General features: G+C 44.5%; 1 protein-coding gene across 2 annotated transcripts in view; it reads right to left on the bottom strand.

Moving 5' to 3' along the window:
- COL5A1 (collagen type V alpha 1 chain) overlaps nt 1-21,914 on the bottom strand; it is a 245,575-nt gene extending 223,661 nt beyond the window's left edge. Inside the window, exon 1 of one of the 2 annotated variants that reach the window (XM_050926980.1) lies at nt 21,275-21,914. In XM_050926980.1, the coding sequence (XP_050782937.1) occupies nt 21,275-21,368 (94 nt within the window). In that variant the 5' untranslated portion in view covers nt 21,369-21,914. The remainder of the gene's footprint in view (nt 1-21,274) is intronic. The other variant, XM_050926979.1, reaches the window with a different exon arrangement.
- Nucleotides 21,915-22,620: the final 706 nt, after the last annotated feature.

The raw sequence follows: 22,620 nt of genomic DNA on the forward strand, positions 1-22,620 counted from the left end.
TTAGGATGTGAAGACGCTTCTAGGACAGGATGAGGGTATGCATATATATTGCAAGACAGACCCAGAACTTTCTGATGCTGGTGTCAGATTTATTGTTTTAGACAATGACATCAACAGTTCTGCACCTTTATAAAACCCCATCTCTCAGAGCCTTCCCCGGAGTAAGACAGACATTCCAGGACTGCACGTAGAAAAATTACTAATCCAGTTTCCTCGGCTGCAGTGAAAAGGGCAGACAAAGAGACCAAATCCAACCCATTGTCTGTAGCTAGTCTGCAAGAAGAGGACCGGGGTGGGTCAGATTTCAGCCTCAGTGAAATCTGAAGTTGATTTGCCTTCAGCTCCATTGAATGTACCACCCCAGGAAACAGCCCTGCTCTGGCAGCCCACTCAAAGCTATTTCTGGGACCTCGTGAATTGTGTTCATTTTAGCACAGCAGCTGTTCTGAATTTGGAATGATTGCCCCCAAGGTAGGGAGGGACTTGGCTGGGCTGGGCAAAGCAGAGGATACAAAGAGCAAAGCTGCAAGAATGCCTTGGCCAGTGGGCAGGGCTGTGTCAGAGCTGAGAGAACATGGAGATCTAGCCCTCTGTTTACAGTGAGAAGGATCTCACGGTCTTTGCAACAAGTTAGCATGCAATTCCAACCACTTCTACTTAGCCAGGTGAAATTTTTCAGATAAATCATTTTTTTTCCAGTTTAAATAAAAAAAATTCAGATTCAGGGCAACAAAAATGTTTTGCGAATTCATGAATTGGCCAAATTGTTTTAGTCAGGGAGGAAAAATAATCAAAAATTGTAGTTAGCCATTTTCAATATGAAACATTTTGATTTTTCATTTCTCTTCTTAGCTTGATCTTTATATAAAAAAAAAGGTTTAAAAACTGAAAACCAAAACAAAATGTTTCATTTGAACCAAACGCCCACCCCTCCAGCCCCCTCACACACACTTTTTTGGTTCGGACAACGAACCAAAAATCAGTTCTGTGCACAGCTCTATTGCTACTATCCAGTACGGTGCCTCCCAGCCCTGATCAGCTGCACTTAGAACGGTCCTGGCTCCTGAGTAATGCTTATTATTGGAGCGGGCCAGAAAATAGGGTTATTCTCTCCATGGAAAATTTTGACTTTTGATTTTAAAAAAATATTGGGTGAAAACAAATGATTTTCAGTTGTTCAGTTTTCCAATAGAAAAAAATCGAAAATTTTCAACGAAAGACAACATTTTCTGCAGAACATTTTCATTTATTCAAAGCTGCCATTTTCTGTTGGGGACAAAAAGTGTTGATGGAAGATTTCCAACCCTATCTACTGTCACCCGTTCAGGGACAGATCCTGCTAGGTGCTGGTGCTCTCAGCTCTCATTGTGGCAAGTAGGAGTTGAGCACCTCAGAGGATCATGCCCTAATTGTGAGAAGTGGCCATGGTTGAAAGAAACTAAAAATCCAGTGTCTTGGGTCTCAAGCAGAATAAAATGTATCTCTAGTCTGATCTCCACCGTTTAACAGCGGTTAACAGATCTCTCCCAAGGGGACTGCGCTGGTATTTAGTTAGAAGTTTGTTTTATGAGCTCTCTTTCCCCAACTAAGTACAGTCAACAGTCAATGAAATGTATTACAACTGTCCCCACCTAACCTCCTCCAACTATGACATGCACCAGGACTAGGCTGTGAATGGTCTTGAGTGAGCCAGTGTTGCCGACTTTCATCTGGGCGAGGGTAGCACTGGCTTGTGAGTGCTGCCTCTAGCCTGTACATCTATTGGGCTGTAGGAAAAGCAGCTGAGAGTGAGAAACAAGCTTCTGAAGACAAGTGGGCCACTGCAATCTCTCTCCAAAGAAGAATCTAAAAAGCAAGACCTCACTGCACTCAGCTAATGGAGTCCCATCAGCCACATCATGCTATGGCAAGAACTGTGCTGTATAGCCCATACATAAAGTGGAAGAACCGTCCTGTAGACCAAAAGGCTGCAGTTCCATCTGCTGCCACTAACTATCTGCAGCCATACAGCTTTGTACTGCAATATCATCAGACCTTGTCCACTAAGCATGGATGGGCTAGGTTGGTACTCAGGGGAGAGCCTCTCCGACAAACACTTGAGTGGAGTGCAGCACACAAGGATGCTGGAGATTCACCAGCTGGGATTCTGCCATTTTAATCAGGGTTTAAAACAGTGACCCCACATCTCTCCAGGCATAATGACCCTGTATATGCTGGTGCCTTCCCCTTTCCAGGCACTGATGATGAAAATGTACATTCTTCTGCTAATGTGGTTTAGTGAACCCATTTGGATAAAATAAGAACTGACCCAAACTTTCACCTAAACCTAGCTGCACGTATATTTGAAAATGTGAAAACATGGGAAATTCTTGATTCAAAACCATCCTAAGTCAGGGAAGTGAAAGGGTCTCAGTTCTTCCCAGCAAAGAAGTGTCCATAAGGCAAAATTCATTATTACAACCAGCACTGCTTGGCAACTTTGGTACCTTCTGCTCAGACTGTAAAGGATGGAGTGGTCTCTCTTTTCCATCATACAGGAGACCCCTCCAAGCCAAGGTTGAGGCACATGGGCAAAACTGTGTTCAGAAGTTTCCAATATAATGACCCATGTCGCCCCTGTTCTGTGCAGAAACAGATAATAGAGGACTTCGCTCTCTGGTGAATAATAAAAATGATCTTTATATCGATTGATAACTTTCGTTTCCTGTTTTTCATTTTCACCCAGCTCAGCATTTTCCGAGGCTGGTAGAGATTGGGCAAAGGTTTATTGAAATACTCCAAAAAAAGTTATTCTCTTAATATTTCCACCTCATCTATAATCTGTTAGTATCAGAAATCTCACAAGAAGGCTTGTTCCACTCCAGTTTTGGAGAGTGAAGGGGTTTGGTTAGGTTTGATGTGCAGAGTTTGAGAGGACTCATCGATCGTCTGAGTTTCTTTATGTGCATCCACTGAGCTGTTTTTATACCTGTCCCTTGTGAGACAATAGCCACCGGAGTGCAGAATGGAAATCTTTGCCTTGGAAGACTACCCTTTTTCCTGATAGACTTTTTTTTTATTATTATGCAGCACTGGGATCATTGATATTGTCAAATATGGCTCTTATTGTCTTTTGTTTTGCATTCTGCTGAGAATCAGGACTGGAATTCAAAAAACAGAGCTAGATTTAAGCACCAGGGGCTGTTTGCTCCTCCTTCCAATCCCAGCTCTCAAGGTCAAGAGGGAAGGATTCCAACTGTTGCAAAAAGACAGATTGTTTTCATTTAAACTCTTCAGAGAGAGACAGAAAAACACAGGACATGATAATATGCTCCTCCTGCTGCCTACCAACCCTGGGGAGGGAACATTTCAAGGAGTTTTCCTACATAAATTGACCAGATTGCTATTGTTTTGGCACACAACAAGAAGAAATGCCATTTCCACCTGCCCCCATGTCATTTCTGATTGAGAGTGAAGCGGCTCCTAAGTGACCTGACTGCCCTTTACAAAAAAAAAAAAAAAAAAAAAAAACCCTCTAAGAAGATAACTTGGGCCTCATTAAGAACAGACTCTGCAGTTCCACTTCCATAGGATATGGGTATAATCGGTATCATTCCTTAAGCTCCAAGCAACAAACTGATCAACAAACGGAGACCTGGTGCTGACCACAGTCACAGAACAGGGGTCACACTAGGTGGACCAGTGGTCTGATCCCACATGGCAACTGTTCCAGCTAGGTTCTCTTATGCTGAACCTACACACAGCAGCATCCAAGTACCTTTCTTCCACGTGTCGTCCCACTGTATAGTACAGTATGGGCAGGCTCTATGCAATTCCTCCTCAACTTCATTGCTAATGCACTTCTCTTTTCACCAACAGAAAGCAGTAGGGAGGGGAAACCCCTTGTTGCTAAGCACGTCCTGAAGGATGTGTGTCTGAAAACTCATACATCCCATAAGCTGTGGTGGAAGCGACAACAGAGCTCATAGTACAGTGTAAGGAGTGTATCTGCAAAATGGGCCGTGCTCCCTCTAATGTGTGAGCCAAATCAATCTTATATCCTTAGGACTTGGTTCACCATTGTATTACAGGAGGTCAGGCTAGATAGCTGGTGGTCCCTTCTGGCCTTAAACTCTATGGCTCTACTCCACTCTTGGCTGGTAACTTCATTGTCTTCACTGAAGACGGAGGCCAGATTCAGAGCCTTCTGGAGCCAGATGGATCTGGTGTTGCAATTTAGGACCACCTCTGATCAAAACTGTGCTGGATAATGAAATAAGCTATTGGGAACAATCCAGCACTAGGCAGACAAGACAGATAGGTCTTTCTGAGAACTGGTTGAAAATTTTCCATCAACATTCTTTTTTGATGGGGGAAAAAAACAGGTTTTTAATTAAATAAAATTTATATCAAAGGTGTCTGCTTTCCATGGGAAAATTTTGATTTTTTGTTGTTGTTGTTGAAAAATGAAATAGTTTTGGTTTTGGTTACAACTGTTCAGTATTCAAATCTCCACCAAAAACAATAAATCAAAGTCTTCCATGGAAAAATGGAGATTTTTTTCCTCCCTGCAGAAAATGTTGACAAAAAAGAAAAAAAAATGTATTTCCTCACCACTTCTAGCCTTTCCCGTTCCTATGATTTTATGGGAGTCACCTTTCAGAGTCCATCACTGATGGATCTGAACGTGCAGATATGACATAAGTTATATAGGCCAGTGGTCATGAGTCTCTTCTCCATGTTGCCCTACTGGGTCAACTGCACTGAGACACAAGTCAGAAACAGCCATATAGTCCCTGCACCTCCCTCCTTGATAGTAAAAACAATTAGTCAGATGCCGGAGATCCCCAGGGAGCATGGCCTCAGTCACATGAAGCAGGAACTTTGCTAGTACAAGAGGTGCCTGTGATTTAAAGCCACACTAGTCCTCTTTAGAAGAAATTGTGAAAAACATCTGGGCTGGGATTCTGTTAGCTGGCAACATGGGCTCCTGCGACTGCTTTATTAAAGTCACCTCAGCAACATCAATTAAAGGAAAACCCTGGCCATGTCCCCACCCCATCCCTTCAAACACTTGGCACTCGCCCATCCACAACTTGCTAATCCCCTTTAATCAGATGCTACGCAGCTAGGGACATGTCTCTGTTCAGTGCTCTGACCACGTGGTTAAACCATTTGTTATGGGTGTGCAAAATGAAGCTTTCGAGCAGGAAATTATAAAGCTTAATTTACAGCTGAGCATTTAATCCAGAGCCAGGGTAGGGGATGGGGGTGAGCTGTGGGTGGCGAACACATGAATCAGCGCTGCGACTCACCCGTGTTGCCAAAGGTGATCCCTCAGTTAAGGCCTAGCATGCCACAATTCTCAGGCCTTTCCTACAGCATTCAAGGGATGCACTTAGGGGGGCTGAGCATGCTAGGACCCTCCTGAGGGTGGGAGCCCCTGCAGCTTAATCTTTTGTGGCCCTGCCAATATTTAATTGGCTATGATGTCTGCTCGCAAGGAATCGTCCTGATCTGACCTGTTCTGCTCACCTGTCTTCCTGGTATCTCAGGAAGAAGATGCATCTCTTAGGAACACCTCTGATCAACACTGTGCAGGGAAATGGACATGAAATGGACTATTGGGAACAACCCTGCACTGGACAGAGAAGACAGATGGGCCTTTCCAAGGGCTGGTTGAAAATTTCCAATCAAAACTGTTTTTCAATGGGGAAAAAAAAATAATCAGGGGATGATGGGGGAGTGAGACTTTTATCTCCACAATCCTGAAAGGCCAGGGTAACGTAGCCATCTACAAACAAGCCTGTTGTGAAGTCTGAGAAAGAGAAACAAGGTGGGTGAAATAACATCTTTGATGGGACCAACTTCTCTTGGTGGAGAAGACAGAGACAAGCTTTCATGCTACACAGAGCTCTTTTTTTTTTCGGGGGGGGAGGTTGATGGAGGGACCAAAAGGCAAGAGAGGGCTCCTTAATGCTTGCTGTTATGTTTTAATGTTTTGACAGCAGCAATGGCCCAAACACCTTTGAAATGGTGGCCTCTACTTACCGCTTGTGCTCTTCCCTAGATCTAGCACTATCCTTGTTTAAAGCTAGGGAGATCAAGGCAGCTACAACAGCAGACTTCCATCTTGGACCCTTGCTAACCTCATGTCAATTGGTGCAGCTCCCCTGAAGTCAGCTGAACAACACTGATTGCTCCCAGCTGAATCCTACCTCATAAATCACTTTTTCTATTCCTCCTGCAGAGCCCTCCACTTGTATTCACAGTGACTCATCACCCAGGGCTTTTCTATTCACCTGTAATAGTGCAGGTTACAAAAAGAGGCATACATACGATGGATGCATTATGCAGCTGGAGAGTTGTAATTCTAAAACGAAGCATGTGGCAGACACGTTAGTATTCCATCACTGGACACCTTGGGGAGGGGTCCACAGGAACCCACATCTTCATGCTCAAACTCACTGCTACCCATCCAGAGTCTGAAGAGTGCAGCTGCACAGATCTGTCTTGCATCCCTTACTGCCAGAATCCCTGCATAAGATGCATGTTGCAGTGCATCCTAGGGGTTACAGGGAGGCTCTGGCTTCCTGGAATTCTTACCGTAGTATCGTCTTTAAAAACAAAACACAGCAGTAAGCTGTTCTGCAAGGCTCCACTATGCGGCTCGGCCAAAGGACTGATACGTTTCCTTTACACAGACACTCCAGCCGACTCGTAAATGAAACTCTAAATCAATCGCTGGCAACTGAACAGTAGGACAGTCCCTTCAGCCAAACACTCCAGCAGCTGACCTCGCATTTCTCTCTGTCTCGTTTTCTCCCCAGAAACTCAAACCTAGCTTTCTCCAGCACAGCGGGAACCTCCCGTGCTACTCCCTGGGAGCACTAACCACATCTTGCAGGAAAGGTGAGGGCAGAGAAAGCTGTGGAGAGAATGTTTCACTTCCAGGCTGAGCCAAGAAAGGAACTTTACGGCTTTGGTTACCCTGAGAACATTCGCATCTCCCAATCTGGCTGCAAATGTAGTGCCCAACCCAGGCACGCAGTTCGGGATAATCCTGAGCTAACGCGGAGATCTAAATACAGTCATGTGACCAGATTGTCAAGAAGGCTCGGCACCCTGCTGCTCCCACTGAGAACAATGGAGAATCCCTCCCCTGACATTCAGAACAACAGTTGCTACTGAGCACTTTGACGAGATTCGATTTTCAAGTTAGGTGTGAAATCCTGATTCTACTGAAGGCAATGGCAAAACTCCCATCGACTTCAATGGGGCCAAGAGTTCACCGTTAGATCGTAAACTTGGGAGGTGGGGGCAGGGACTGTCTTTTTGTTCCATGGGTGTACTACACCTGCTACAGTGAGGCTGAAGCTTCTAGGTCCTACTGCAACATAATACATGGGAGCTGAGCTCTTTCAGACAAATCAGGCCTATCGCCAGGTGGTGGATCCATTCCTACTGCCGTCTACATTACCAAAGAGTAGATGGAAACGAAGCAAAACGACTTGGCATCATTTTCCCAACCTACTTAAACTGGTAAAAATAGCTGGATGTTACTAACTAAAAACTCCCTAAAAGACACACTGGGATCATCTTTCCTTGCCTTCTTTTCCTGGCTTATAGCTGTCTAGTTTTATAATATTCCCACTGGGCTTTGAATGCTAGGATGTTTCAGTATCCAGTACCCCAATTTCCATTTGCAACACATGCACGTACTCTAACTTTCTGAGGTCTGTTTTTTTTCCCTAGCAAGCTGAAGTATCTGCCGTGCTGTTCAGGGAATCCCTTATGTGTTTTCAATACTTGGTCATATTTAGTGGTTCAATTTGCCCTAAGAAGAATAGTGCCTTTTCTCTAACAGCACAACACCCCATGCTCCCATATGGTTTACACCAGAAGCACAGAGAAAAGCTGTAAAATGACACGGAAAACTCAAAGAAGTCACAATGTGTACCACAGAGACAGGTTCTGTTAACAGAAGAGCACACTATGTTTTTGTTCCTACGACAAAGGAACAACCGTCAGCCTTTTCAAATATAACCAGAAACTTAACCCGGGGGGCTGGGGATGAGAAAAAAAAGTTTTATATTTCACTATTTTTTTAAAGATATAATCTATGAATTGGTGACATAAAACAGAAGGCCTGGGATCGTCTAGTCCGGCCTGCTGGATAGGTGCCATAATTTTCACTCCCTCAGCCAGGATCGTCCTGGGATTTGAATTTCTAGCACTGCCCACATGAGTCATACCAATAGGCCATAAATAGGCCAATTCAGTGCTCAGTATTATTATTATTTGTATTATCTCAGCGCCTACAAGTCCCTCCCCCAGAAATTGGGGCCTTCTTGTACGAGGCACTGTACAGCTGGCTGTAAATTTACCATAGTTCCACTGAGGTCAATGAAGATTTTGACAATTTACACCAGCCGAGGATTTGTCCCAGAGTAAGATGGTCCCTGCCCTGAACAGTTTCTGGCCCAAACAGACAAGACAAAGGGCGAGAGAGGGAGATGTATTATATCCATTTTAAAGATGGGGAACTGAGGCACAGAGAAATTAAGTGACTTAGTCTATGTCATACGGAAGTCCAGGGCAGAGCTGAGAAATGAACTCTCCTGAGTCTCATTTCAATGCTTTCACCCTCAGACCATCCTTTCTCCATTCAGTTTACTGCCTAAACTGCTAGGAAAACTCCAGCATGGTAAATATATAAATACTATGGTAGATTTGTTTTTTCATAAAACTACATCTTTAGAAAACCTGATCTCATAGACTGATAGACTTTAAGGTCAGAAGGGACCATTATGATCATCTAGTCTGACCTCCTGCAGGATGCAGGCCAGGAAAGGGTAAAAAACTGGGCAGGTTTAGTCTTGAGAAAAGAAGACTGAGGGAAGGACCTGATAACAGTCTTCAAACATGTTAAGGGCTGTTCTAATGAGGATGGCGATCAATTGCTCTCTGTGTCCACAGAAGGTAGGACAAGAAGTGATGGTTTTCATCTGCAAAACTCAGTAACAGGCTTCCAAGGGGGGGTTCTGGACAGTCCTTCATTGGAGGTTTTTAAGAACCGGTTGGACAAACATCTGTCAGGGATAGTCTAGGTTTACTTGGTTCCACCTCAGTGCAGGAGGCTCAGCTTGGTGACTTCTCCAGGTCCCTTGCAGCCCTACATTTCTCTGATTCTACGATCTTTGAGAAGCCTCAAGACTCCTAAGCAATGTTAGGAGCATCTTGCTTCCAAAAGAAATAGCAACTCAAAAAACCAGAAGAACTGCACAATGGGCACTTTTTAGTTTAGTTTTTCTATTTCTTGCTCCGATGAGGTTCCAGACATGTCCACAGGAAAACCACGACATCACTTTAACTGCACATTCAGTGCTCAGCTCTGGTTCAAGGACCTGAAACTGACGAACAATAACCAAGTGGCTGATTACAGCATGCTGCCAACCTCCATTTTTTCCATATATCATCTTTGTATTTTAACGAGTTTTTCCATGCATCCATCCCTTTTTTTTTTGTCGTCCTCGCCTGCCACTTTCGCTCGCTCTTCCCACATTTGTCTCTTTTTCTTTTTTCATACAAAGGTCTCTATTGACAGTTAAAAAAAAGGAAGCCAGCTTGCAGACTCAGCACATAGCTGAGTGAATTTGACTCCAGTAAGAATCAAGGCTTTGATATAGAGTAAGGCAGTTGGAGAACGCAGTCCCCAAGAAGCTCTCTGCAGCAAGCTGAGGTTGCAAGATGAGGGAGAGGGTTAACGTTCTGCATGGAAAAATGCAACTACCAAATATCTGAAGATGAACCTGAGCAGGACCCAGGTGGTGCGGGTGAGCAAAGGAAAGGACTTTGAAGCGTTTGCAGCTATGATGCAGCAGTCTCCTTTGGCTGAAGGCACATACCCAACATAATCCATAGGTTAGGAGGATTCCTACATTCCTTGCTGATGCTAAGCTCTCACATAGCAGCACACCACCTTCTACCACCTCCAGTTGCCTAGGACACTCCATCCCCACCTGGTGGACAATGATCTGGGCTCTATTATTCACACTTTTATCACCTCTTGTCTGGACAAGGGGAATGCGATAGACCTGAGCATGAACTCTTCAGCTCTTAGGAAATTCCAGCTAGTACACAACACTGCGGTGCATCTCCTCAGCAGCATGGCAGATGGCACACACATCACTCCCATCCTCTGCTCTCTGTGCGGCTCCCTGCAGAATACCGAGGCAAGTCTGAGGGCTCATCCTTATCTTCAAGGTGCTCAGTGACCTGGGCCCAGCATCTCTAAAAGGGTCTAAAGCTCAGAGATGAGGACTATGGTTGACAACTCCGCTCCTCTGGCACAATGGAGCTTCCGACCATCAGGATAAAGCCCATCTGTGCAGGAGACGGAGCTTTCTCAAGGGCCAGTCCCAAACTATGGAACAAATTCCTACCACCATCCCAATCTCACCACCTTCTGCTCCCAGTGCCAGCTACACTTCTCTGATCAGTCTCCTCTCATGTAAAGCACAGAGCAGCATGGATATTTAAAAATAACAAATCCACCCAAAACAAAACCCTACTCAATCACAACTTTCCACTGCAGACACAATTCTCCCCCTGCGGAGAAGGTGAGAGAGAGAACAAACCACTTGTGGCAGATGTTAGTCACATAGCTTAATTTCCCAGTGGAAGGTGCTCAAATACCAGTGATCAGAGTGGGATAAGAACTGCATTTGTTTATTCATTGTAGTTCTGGGCATTTTTCTCTCTCTCCTAAAAGCACCATGCTGAATCCTAGCCAAGACTTCTAAGTCACTATAGCAGCTAAGGGATCAATCTTGCAATGCCTGGAAACACTGGGCACTCACAGCTCCAAGTCAAGTAAATGGGAACTGAGGACACTTGGTACCTCCAGAAGTTGCTCAGTATCTTGTAAGATTGGGTCCTTAAAGCACCCAGGGTCTGATCAAAAGCCTCCCAAAGTTAACGTGAGTTTCTCTGTTAGACTCCAGTGGGCTCTGCATCAGGCCTCAAATGCAATCCTATTTAAAGGCCCAGTCTTGCAAGCTGTTACTCATCTATCTGACCCTGCCATCAGTGGCTGCATTGCTATTGATGCCAGCACATCTGCTGGATCAGACTCTTAGTCCTTGTTTTACCCCTAAAGAAATCTAGAGTGTAATGCCACACCTCTGGGTGGGTCATCCACAGCGGACACCGAACTTGGGACCTCTGGATCTGAATACAAGAGCTTCTATTGCCTGAGCTACAAAACCCCGCTCTCCTCCCCAAGGCTGGAGCAGGCTCATCCATCCCAGAGAGTGACAGAGAGCCACTCCAAGCTGGCGTGGGCTTCATGAGCAGAAGATTGCAGGCTTGGGCCTTCAGTCTGCACTAGCTTTGTTCCTCATGTTCATGCTAGGACCCCCGCGAGGCACAGAGAATGAGGCGCCTGCATACGTTACAGCAGGGATACTCAGCCCTCGGAATACCCCTCTCACCTGAAGCCCACTGAGAAACTACGGAAATTCTTGGAGTGCGATGAGCCTCTTTCTCCAGCTCTGCCCCAGCGCGCTGAATTGCCAGCGATAGCCTCCTTCTATCAGGTGTGATGTAGGGAGGCTAACAGGAGCATGCTGGGAGGAAGAGCTGATAAAGATAAAACAGTCCAGATCTTCCAAAGGCCTTTTCTAGGTCAGAAAACACTCCAGAGTGCACATGCCCATTTCGCATATACCCCATGCCTGGATACAGAGCCCTACGGATCCTCAGCAGGACTTTTTAACAGCTAAAAGCGTCTCCATCTGTGCCACAAGACCTTCTGCTGGACTTCGGGTGGAATTCACCCCCATGCAGGGAGACAGCAGGGACCTATGTATCAACACAGTCCCCCCCCCCCCCCGCAAATGAGAGTTTCAGTAGTACGTGGGCCTTGTGAAGGCTCTGTGCACAGGACTGAATGTCACTCCTACTGACTCCACGTGTTTAGCAAAGGTCCCAACCAAGACTTGAAGATCTTCCAACAAGCTCATGAATTAAGACCTTTTAAAGGGCCCGTCTGTGCTGAAAGCTTTCCAAACCACCCCCCTTCCCACCCACACCACACACACACACACACACACACACACACACACACACACACCCCACCAGGACAAAAGACGGTTCAGTGCCTTCCAATTTGCTATTCTTGCCAGTTTTCCAGCTATAGCCTGGATGGGTTACGTTGGAGAGAAACTGCTATCTAAAAAAAATAAAAATAAAAAGCAGTAGTAATTCAAGCAGCTCAAAGGGTAACAGCGGCTCTGACCCTGGGACTCAGTAAAATAGTAAGGAATTTGAAAGCGCTGTCATTTATGTTCAGTGAGCACAGCTTTGAATGAAACAAAGGGAAAAAGAGATCCCTCTTTATTATATGGGGACTCCCTCAACAGCAGGTCAGCTGACCACCATGAGCCAATGAGGAAATCCTCCTTCAGAGGATCCCAGACACAGTTGGATTCTTTCTGCATGACTCACAGGATGAGTCACTGTCCTTGACTAGCAATGATCATTTCCCTTTTATAAAAAGAGCCATGGAGTGTACATGTGGGATGCGATACCACAGGGGGAATCCCCTCTAGAATTCTGTCCTGGATTTTGGAACAGCCACAGGATAGACGCCTCCTCACCCCAAGAGACTCCGTCCCAGGTTTTGCACCCAGTGCAGGCCAAGACGGGGCTTTGAGAGTTTCATCTGTGTCCTGTGCTTACTCATGCAGTGCAGTCATGATTGGTAACGTTCAGATTGCATAGCTCAGTGCTGAGTCCCAGGGCTTTGAATAAAGGCACTCCTGGTAACACAAGATAGAACAGGGGAGTCCTGGCATCCCAAAAGCTAGAAGAAAACCGTCTTTTTGTAAACGTATACTCTGGGACAAACTTGTGGCTGTGCATGTGCACGTATCTAGTGCATGCACATCAGACACACACCAGGGTTTCCCCCTTTTTAGGGCTTGTCTACACTTCAAAGACAATTCGGATTAAAGTAGCGTGTGAATTTAAATCAGAATAGATATTCTGGGATAACGCCATCTGTGGACACTTGTGTTTCAAAAGAAGAGTCTTTTCTGGTTTAGCTTCATCCACTTGGAGTACCTAGTCCAGAATAAAGCCATATGTAGAAAAGCCTTTATTCTCCCTTTGATATGCACAACAACTGGGAAAACAAACACAACTTTTGTTGGTTGAGGCTGTGGTATTCAGTCAACGGTTAGGATACCAAATCTAACCTTCAACACTGCATGCTTGCAACCCACAGACACCACACACAGAACTAGAGAGCTGATCACTCTGGATGTTTTGCAAAGGAAAATACATCATGGACTCTTTCCTCCTTTAAGAGCCTCCTGCAAACAGATTTATTAAGACAGGCTAACAATCCCTACCCCAAGTTTCCTCCTACATGCACACACACACACATACACAGAAAGAAAGAGAGAGAGAGAGAGCTAAATCATGGAATTAAAGAGATGCTGCCTAACTTCAGCATTCATTCACCCCACTTGCATCATTCCTCTTCAGTGGGTTTTTTCACCCCTATATACCTATTTGCACAATGTTTAACTAGACTATAAGCGCTGGAGTGGAAATCTCGTTCTCCATTCTTATTTCACTTGCACTGGAACAAACTGGCAGTAACTCCCTTGATGTTAATGGGGCTACGGCAATGGAAAACCAATGCAAGCAAGATCTGAATCAGGCCCCTAGTCTTCATATTCATCTAAAGTACTTAGCACATTGTTGGCTCACTACAAATAATGATTACTATCTGAAGGAATTAAACATGCCCCCACATCATCCCAAATTAACATTATGCTTAAATGCCTTAATTTCATTTTTAGTTAAGAGATCTAGTTTATTCCTCCAAGGCGATTCTCAAAACTCTCCCCATGCCTTCCCTTACCTTTGTCCCCATTTTCCTGTTTTACATTGTAAAAACTGTTCAGGGCAAGGAATGTGTCTTGTGCATGTATGGAGCCGTACTAATGATTACTAATAACAACCATCCTGTGGGCAAACAAGGCTGTTCAAGTACAAAGCAATCACGTCTGCAACTTGCACCAAAAATGGAACAAGGATCTCATGTCCCTGGAAGGATGTTTCTCTTGTCTGCAAGGCCCTTAGGACACTTGTGGCTTTTCCTCTTCCTCCGCCTGGGGGCTCACCACCCAGGGCAGAGCTTGTTTCAACAGCTGTGTGGCTGGAAAGCTGCCCATCAAAGGACCTCACTGCCCTTGCACTTAAGACCAGTGTCAATCACTGAAGTCAGTGGAGTCACACTATGGTGCATGATGAGAGAAGAGAACTAAGATGTTGGCGGTCGCTGGCCTCTGCCACTTGATGGGTCTCACCCTGGCAATGGACCCCAACCTAGACCACAAAATATTGTCATTGGAGCTGGCTTGCCAGATTGTTGAGATTTTTTTTTCACCCCAAAATATGGTTGCCAGTTTTTTCAACTAGCAGCAATAGCAAGAATGATAATAGAATCTGCATCACACACCTTCCATTTTTGGATCACAGAGCACTTCACAAACATCTATTAAGTGTAAGTTTTTAATGGTGAGGGTAATTACAACTGGCACCATTTTACCGAGGGGCGTGGTGGATTCTCCATCACTGGCAATTTTTAAATCAAAATTCAACGCATTTCCAAAAGATCTGCTCTAAGAATTATTTGGGGGAAGGTCTCTGGCTGGTTATACAGGAGATCAGACTAGACGATCACAATGGTCCCTTCTGGCCTGGGGATCTCTAGATTACTGATCTCCCACATTCCCTCCCACATGGCTTGCAAGGAAGGTAGAAAAACAAACAGCATCACCCCAGACCTTTTGCAAAAGGATAAAATGGAGCACTCAGGGACTACAACTGGGATTTTGAAATTCAATGGGAGACAGGTGTCTAAACCTCTTAGGGCACTTTGGAAATCCCAACTGGGATGACGTGGCCACATAGCAAATCAATGGCAGACTCAGAAATGACTCCTAGCCAGATCCCCTATATTCCCACTCTACCATTCCATCTCTACAGGACACTGTTCTGCCCACTCTCCAATCATGAGCCACATAGGGCACTTACTGGCACTGTTCTTAAATTATTCCTGCATTTGATACTTGTCTACAGTAGAGTAACCAGAAGTCCTGTTTTTAAAGGGACAGTCCCGTTTTTTGGGGACTTTTTCTTATATAGGAGCCTACCTCCACCCCCTGTCCTGTTTTTTCACAGTTGCTATCAGGTCACCCTAGTCTACAGAATACATGCAAACACGTACAATGAATTAAATAACTACAGGGTCCCAGAGTAGTCAATAATGTACTAAGGAAGAACAATTCCCTCCCTTGCAGGAATCACTGGGTGAAATTCTAGGCCCTGTGTGATGCAGGAGGTCAGAGAAGTTATCCCTGCTGGTCTTAAAAATCTATGGCTGAGATTTTCATAGCCAAAAAGAGATTTAGACACACGGTCCCCCCTTGAAATGAACAGATACGGTGCATTCATATTTCTTAAGTGGCTTCAGAAAAGTCTCTGCCTAACAATCCATGCACAATCATCATACTGACAGTACAGACAGACAGGTTCATGCTGTCTAAAGATAAATCTGTTAGAAGTGCCAGCAGGTGTCCCATCCAACAAGAAGGAAGGCGTAAAAAGTGATCTTTTTATTTATTTATTCACTGTTATTACTCAGAGTATCTGAAATCTTAAAAACAGACTCAACACTCACAAGTATTTACTCATATATTATGCTTTATGGACCAGAACACACTGAAATCAATAAGAATCTATCCATTGACTTTAACGGAAGCTGGATCAGGCTCTCTGAGAACGGATGTTCCTATCACTAACATTAAACTTCTGCTCCAGGAAGTATACTTAAACTCTGGACAAAGATTAAAGTGAGATGACAGGGCAGGGAGAGGGAGGAGAGGCAGACACAGGAAATAAATTACCAAATCTCCTATTTTTAAAAACAGACCAAAGAGCCATTTCCTGGAAAGTCTGCTCTTATAGATTTATTTCTCAAGTCCAGACAGAAACCTTGGATTATCTAAGCCATGTGTCTATAAATGGGTACTTTCACTGATGCAGAGGTATATGCCACATATGTGTATTTTGCTTATTCACATCTGTTTTTATGCCAGTGCCTCCCTCTGAAAAAAAAATTCAAAGAGGCTATGAGGATATATGTACTGTTTCTTTGAATCTATAGCCAGAAGACATTCAGGATGAGGAAGAGGAGAAAGGAATAGCTTAGTGATAATGCTGATTTCTTTATCTTAATAAAGCTCCTTATGCAGTGCTGGAGGAAAGCATTTAGTTCTGTGATTCCTTACTATTGTCACATGACAAAGGGCTAACTCCACTTCCGTTTATTTACAGGACTTCAGACTTTACCAGACCTGCCAAAATTCCCTTTCTTAACATATTCTTCAAGATCCACAGGGAAAAAGATGAATCCAGACACAGTAACTACAAAGTGTTACATGGTGTGCCAGGTACAGTACAGATGTTTATATGCACCACACAGAGACAGAAATACCACCCACAACACATCCTATGAAGTTTCAAGCAGTGGGTTATACCTGGTTAATAAGGCAAGTTTGATTCTGACCGGCCCCAGGATAGAAACGTATTTTATGCCATGTTCAGGACTTTCCAACAAGCCACATGATTCCTCTACAAAAAGCACTTTTTTGTGGTGGCTGAAAGAACCTCCTTTATCCTCAGAGCTGTTAATCCTCCTACCAGTGCCACAAACTGGGAATCTGAGCTCACCTCCATGGCTTCCTTTCTCAGTGCACACACCCACTCTTCTCCTTTCATCTCTCACATCTGGATCCCTGGCACATAGCACAAGGGTATGAAAAGTAAGAAAATGGGAACCGCATGTTCAGCTTGTGCCAAGACTTTTAACTGACAGATGTCTGCGGCAAACAGACTATCACTACGCTGCGACCTGTCAGAGTAATCAGGAGGCACCACGCCAATCTAATGATTAGCTTCAATTGCTTTGTGTGTTAAAAAGAAAACCCCTAAGGGAGCGGTTTTGTCCCTTTAAACAAGACCCTTTGGACCCTTTTCCCATAGTAAGGATCAGGGCCGGTGCAAGGATGTTTCATGCCCTAGGCGAAACTTCCACCTTGCGCCCTCCCCCTCCCACACCTCAGCCCTGAGAGGCCCCCCTCCACGGCAGCTCCCTCCCTCTGCCCTGAGGTGCCCCCTTGCTGCAGCTCCCCACCCCCCACCCTCCGCCTTGAGGCACCCCGCCCACCCGTGCTCACCCCTGCTCTGCCTCCACCCCGAGCACACCATCACTGCTTCACTTCTCCTGCCTCCCAGGCTTGCGGCGCCTAAGCTGATTGGCACCGCAAGCCTGGGAGGCAGGAGAAGTGAAGCAGGAACGGCGTGCTCGGGGAGGAGGCGGGGTAGGGGTGAGCTGGAGTTCCCCTGCATGCTGCCCCCTCCTTACTTGCTGCAGGCAGCTCTCCCCGCGCTTCCCTGCCCCAGCTCCCTCCGCCTAAATGCCAGTGGCGACCGGGGCAGCCAAAGATCCGGCTGCCGCAGTTGCTGCCGAAGAAAATGGCACCCCCCAAATCCTAGCACCCTAGGCAACCGCCTAGGTCGCCTAAATGGTTGCACCAGCCCTGGTAAGGATTCATACTTTCTGTGCAGTTTCCTTCTGTTGGTCCTAACAGAGCCATGATTTCTGCATGCCCTAAGAGTAAGGGCAAAATACTTTTGTTTATAGGATTAATCTTATTATTAAAGGGCTTTTCATGCAGTAGGAATCCGTGTTGCAGATCTAGGATAATTATACCCAAAATGACTCATCAGCCTTCAAACCACAAGGAGGAGAAATCAGCTCGAAAGCGTAAAGGGTCCAGTACTGACGGCTAAAAGGCCCCGATTAACAGGCCCACTTGCAGCATGACACTGACAATTCCTAAGTGCATTTAGTGGAGAAGGAGCCATGCCCCTGTCCGCACTGGTTTTCAGAGCATTCTCCACCATGTCGAATGTTTATCCCTGGTCATTTAGGGCCAAGGCAAAAAACAATGGTGCTGGGGCCTAATAACGCCGAATACGGAGTGTGCACAATTTCCATCAATTTTGTTGGGCACTGAGGCCACTCCGTAGCTGGCTGAATTGGCCCCTTGGTTATGGCACTGACACTGTATTTCACCCCACATGTCATTCTAAGTGACAATGGGGAAGAGACCACTATAGGGAAGGGGGAGTGGTTTGAGAAGCATCTGCATCCTGCCTTTGGAATATACATGGTTTCACTGAATAAGGGATGCTAGTCAGCTGACTCCGATGCATCCCTGTCAACTTCGGAATGGGGCATGTACTACCGTAGCTTATTAAAAAAAACAAATTATCCATAAAGTTCTGTTCCAAGGTGGTATAATTCTCCCCCTTCTCAAGAAGCACGTCACAAACAATGGGACCACAATGCACGTTTTCCATTGGACATCAGAACTGTCACCTGACATCCATTCCAGACTAACAGGGTCATATTTCTCCCAGTATAGCCACTCCTATCCTTTTCAACTGGAAAAAGTATTAAACTGTCCTAAGTGGCCAGATACTAAGAATATTATTTCCTTAGCTCATTCTAGACTACTGTAAACAGCCAAGGGGAGAAGCAACAGATGGTAACAAAATACTTAATAATTTCCAGCATTTTTAATTTCTTTCAAAGACCATGCTGTGCATTATTACATTTTTCTCCACCACTAAAGGAAATGGCTGTTTCCAAAAATATTCACCCAGAAACCTGATTCACTTTTATGAGGATCTGTAAAAATAAAGAGAGACTCCAACTTTGTCTGTCAGTTAAATTCAATGTGACACCACTTGTAAAAAAAAAAAACAGAACAGGGGTCACTGTGGCTTGGAAAGGAATCACTAAGACAGCCCAGCTCATGTCACATATGGCATAGCCTCTAGAATAAATCAACGTCTGCAAATAATTTTCTTTTCCCCCTTGAATAGCAGGGGTGTATTTGCTCCTGAGCAGGACAAAGGAGAAGTGAGTTTTCATTTCATTTCATTGCATTTTATTTCTGTTTTATTTTAGTCCTTTTAAGAAATTGGGATTAAATAAAAGGGGAAAGAGAACTTAACTGCGGTTGGGGAGAAGTTAACCAGATAAAAGAACGTTAGACGTTGCCTTTAAATAACCAAATCTGGCTCCTCCCACATCTGAGTAATCCAATAACATACCAGGAAGCTCACTGGGAACATTCAAGACCTTTCACTTCAAAGAGAGATGCTACTCAGAACAGAAAGATTTCTATACACTGACAGTTATAGATGCATGGAACCTCCTAGTCCATAATGAGTGTTAGATGGACATAACTCCATGCTCCTGATCCCAATCTCCCTGAAGCCAATGGGTAGTTTCCATAAAAGCACTCCAAAGAACATAGACTGACAGTATGTCTAAACTGCAATGACACTACTAAATACATCCCTGGCTAATTGGTCTGCAACAGGACTGCAAAAACTTTGTATTTTTTCCATTTAAATTTCTGAAATTGACAAGGATTTAGCAGTCTACAAATGACAAAAGAAGGTAATAAAATGGCCACTGATGTACTGTCCAGGAGCTGACTGCTTTGAAAGAGGATAGTCCCAGAAAATATTCTTTCCTCTATCCAAATATGAAGATGGAAATCAGATCCGGTCCCTATCCAGCCAAAGACAATTGCTCCAGGTCATAATCCAATAGATTTGCAATGCAATAGACCATCTGGGAGTCGCTCTGAGGTGATATTAGAACTTCAGTGGTGGAAAAACTAAATATTTTCTATCTCACCTAAGAACTTTTTCTTGCAATTTTTGACAAGTCCCTCCTCTCCTTTTTTATAAATAGGTCCTCTTGGGTTAGAAGGAAGAACCTTGAAATGACAATAATTGATCATTATTCTGTTATGGTCTGAATCCCCCATGGCTTGTCTTGGTAACACATAATGTGCCAAACAGTGGTTGGGCTTCCAGACGAACTTATGCAAACTTCAGAATTAAGGCTGAAGCTATGACAGGCTGTATTAAATGCTTTTGCTAGTCAGTAACATTGGAATCTCAGTTTGACATTAGCTGCCACCCATTCAGTTGGCTCTAACTGTCCTGCAAAACTCCGTCATGGTTCCTATCTCGCCTTTTAAAACCATCAAAGTGGCTTTGCCCCCAAAACCTCCTTTTATTCTTCCTCCCGCAGTACTATAAAAGGAAACCCAAAATAAATGTTGTTCTTTAGTATTCGCAGACCACAAACCTCTGCAGGTACCCTTCAGAGCCTCAGTAGAGTTAAACTATTGTAAGTTCAAAGAACTTCCATGGTAGAGTCATCAATATTCATCTATCCAGCCTATGCATTCCAGAGTTAATAACTGTCAAAGCCAGTATTAAAATTAACCAAAAAAAACTTCTCAAAAAGTAACTAACAAAATCAAGTACTCAGTCCCCCTTTTCTAGAATGCAAAAAAGGTGACGCGTGGAGCTGCTGGGTTTTGTCCCAACTGTTGCATTTTGTAGTTTCTCCTTTAACAAACCCAGCCACGGTGATTGGGGGGGAGGAGGGGGGTGAAAACTGAGTTAACAAAAGTACAGGCAGCATACAACAGAGGGCGTCCGCTTTCTAAGTTTCTAAAAGCAAAGTTTGCAAAAGCTTTTTGCACTGAGATCGCTTGCTTTGATCAGGGAGAGAAGAGACCCGATTATTTCTTGACAAAAGTTTGCTCTCTTCCAGCAGAAACTATGCAAAGAAGAGACGTTTACAATTAATTCAAAATATCTGTATAGTGAAAACAACAAAAATCACTCAAAATTCATTTTGATTCCTTTTTTTTTTTTAAGTGTGCCTGGCAACTGGCAGATCTGTTTTAAGGGGGAAAAGGATTGTGTTTTAACTTTTCTCCCCTTTATGGGCCCCCTGACAAATGGCATTCACAGGACTTAGGCAGCTAAAACTTTTTTTTTTTTTTTTGGGAATGCATTGGGTAAGAAAAGACAACTGTTTTGCAAAGCGCAATAGAAAGCAAGCTTTTCTTTCTTGTTAGAAGTTTTCTGAAGCCTTCAGCCAGTTCACCCATATATTTGCTCCAGACACAGATGACATGAACATTAGTTAACAGCAATCATGTTTTAACAAGGCTAAGTTAAATAAGGGAGAGAGAAAACTATTTCTGTCGCCTGCAGGCAAACTATTTATTAAGGACACGAAGAACGCAGATAAACAAAAGTGCCTTACCTGCTTTGCTTTGAGAAATTGCACAGAGGAGAAATATTGCTATAGTTTTGGTCCTTATCCAACTTCTTCTTTTCCACCTTGTGTGCGTATCCATGGTCCACAATAAAAGGGAGATCAGCTTGGGGGGGAGATTGAGCAAACGCTCACACAACCTTAGGTCTGGGGTAGAAAAATCAAAGTAAAAGGCTCAGATCCCCCACCCCCCAGAAGAAACAACTTTTATAAAGCCATGAGCTGGACGTGTGTGTCTGATTGGTATTAACTAGGATGAGGGTCTCAACTTTCTCTGTTACTGTATTTTTGTTTTGGCGTGTCTTGCTTCCTTGGTATAGCAGGTCCTTCTTCGCTTCCCTCTCGTCTCTCCTCCTCCTCTTGGTCTGATTCTTCTCGGGCTTCCCCTCCCAAGTGATGTCCCCCTTCCCCTGACTAATCGAGGAGTGGAAACTTTTTTTTCTTCCCTTCTTCTTTTAAAGCAGATGCGAGAGATTGTCAATCGAGATCCAATGCAGCAAATCAGAGTTTAGGAGGCTGCAGAGCTCTGCCCCCTTCAACTGGAGTCCAGGGGAAACGGGGGGTGGGAAGAGGGAAAGAAGTTTTTAAAAGAGAGAGAGAGAGAAATTGAATGTGTGGCATGGGGAGATTTTTCTTCCTCCCTTCCCTTGGCAGCCTCGATTTCTTTCCCCGTCTATCTCCAACCAGATCCGAGAGCTGCACAGGAGGCAGGTCCCAGCGGCAAGTTTGAATATGCAGCCAGAGACAGGAAAGCGAGCTGTTGCAAACAAGTTGCTGCTGTACTGGCCTCTTTTGCTAATTTAGTCGTTTGAATTCAAGGAGTTTAGGGTCCGAATCTAGCAGTGCGTTGGAGATGTGGCCGGGTTGCTGTGTTTGTTTTCCATCCCCAGCACCAGGAGTCCAGAGGACCTACAAGAAGCCTAAAGATTTTTTAATTCTGGGTTCAGTGTTTCTTGATCCTTTGTGCTTCTTGGGACAAGAGGTAAATAGCGTCGGAGCAAAAAGAAACAAAATTGCAATGGCAGAATAAAAAGCAATGTTTTCAGATCGGTTGCAAAAGATTGGTTTGCAACAGGTTAACCGGGGAGTGGGTGGAAGGTGAATGGGGAGGTTAAATGGAGGAATTAGAGAGAGAAGGTGGTGGAGGGAATATCTTGTGTTGGACCAGTTTCAGTTGGTGGAAGAGACAAGCTTTCAGTTTACACGGAGCACTGGGTAAGCTTGACCCTATTGCCAACCAAAGCTGGCCCAGTAAAAGATACGACCTTGTCTCTGTAATATCCTGGGCCCAAGAGGAAATCAACAACCCTGCAAACAACACATGAGGAAATGGT

Source organism: Gopherus flavomarginatus, chromosome 17 (assembly GCF_025201925.1).
Source record: "Gopherus flavomarginatus isolate rGopFla2 chromosome 17, rGopFla2.mat.asm, whole genome shotgun sequence".
Lineage (NCBI taxonomy): Eukaryota > Metazoa > Chordata > Testudines > Testudinidae > Gopherus > Gopherus flavomarginatus.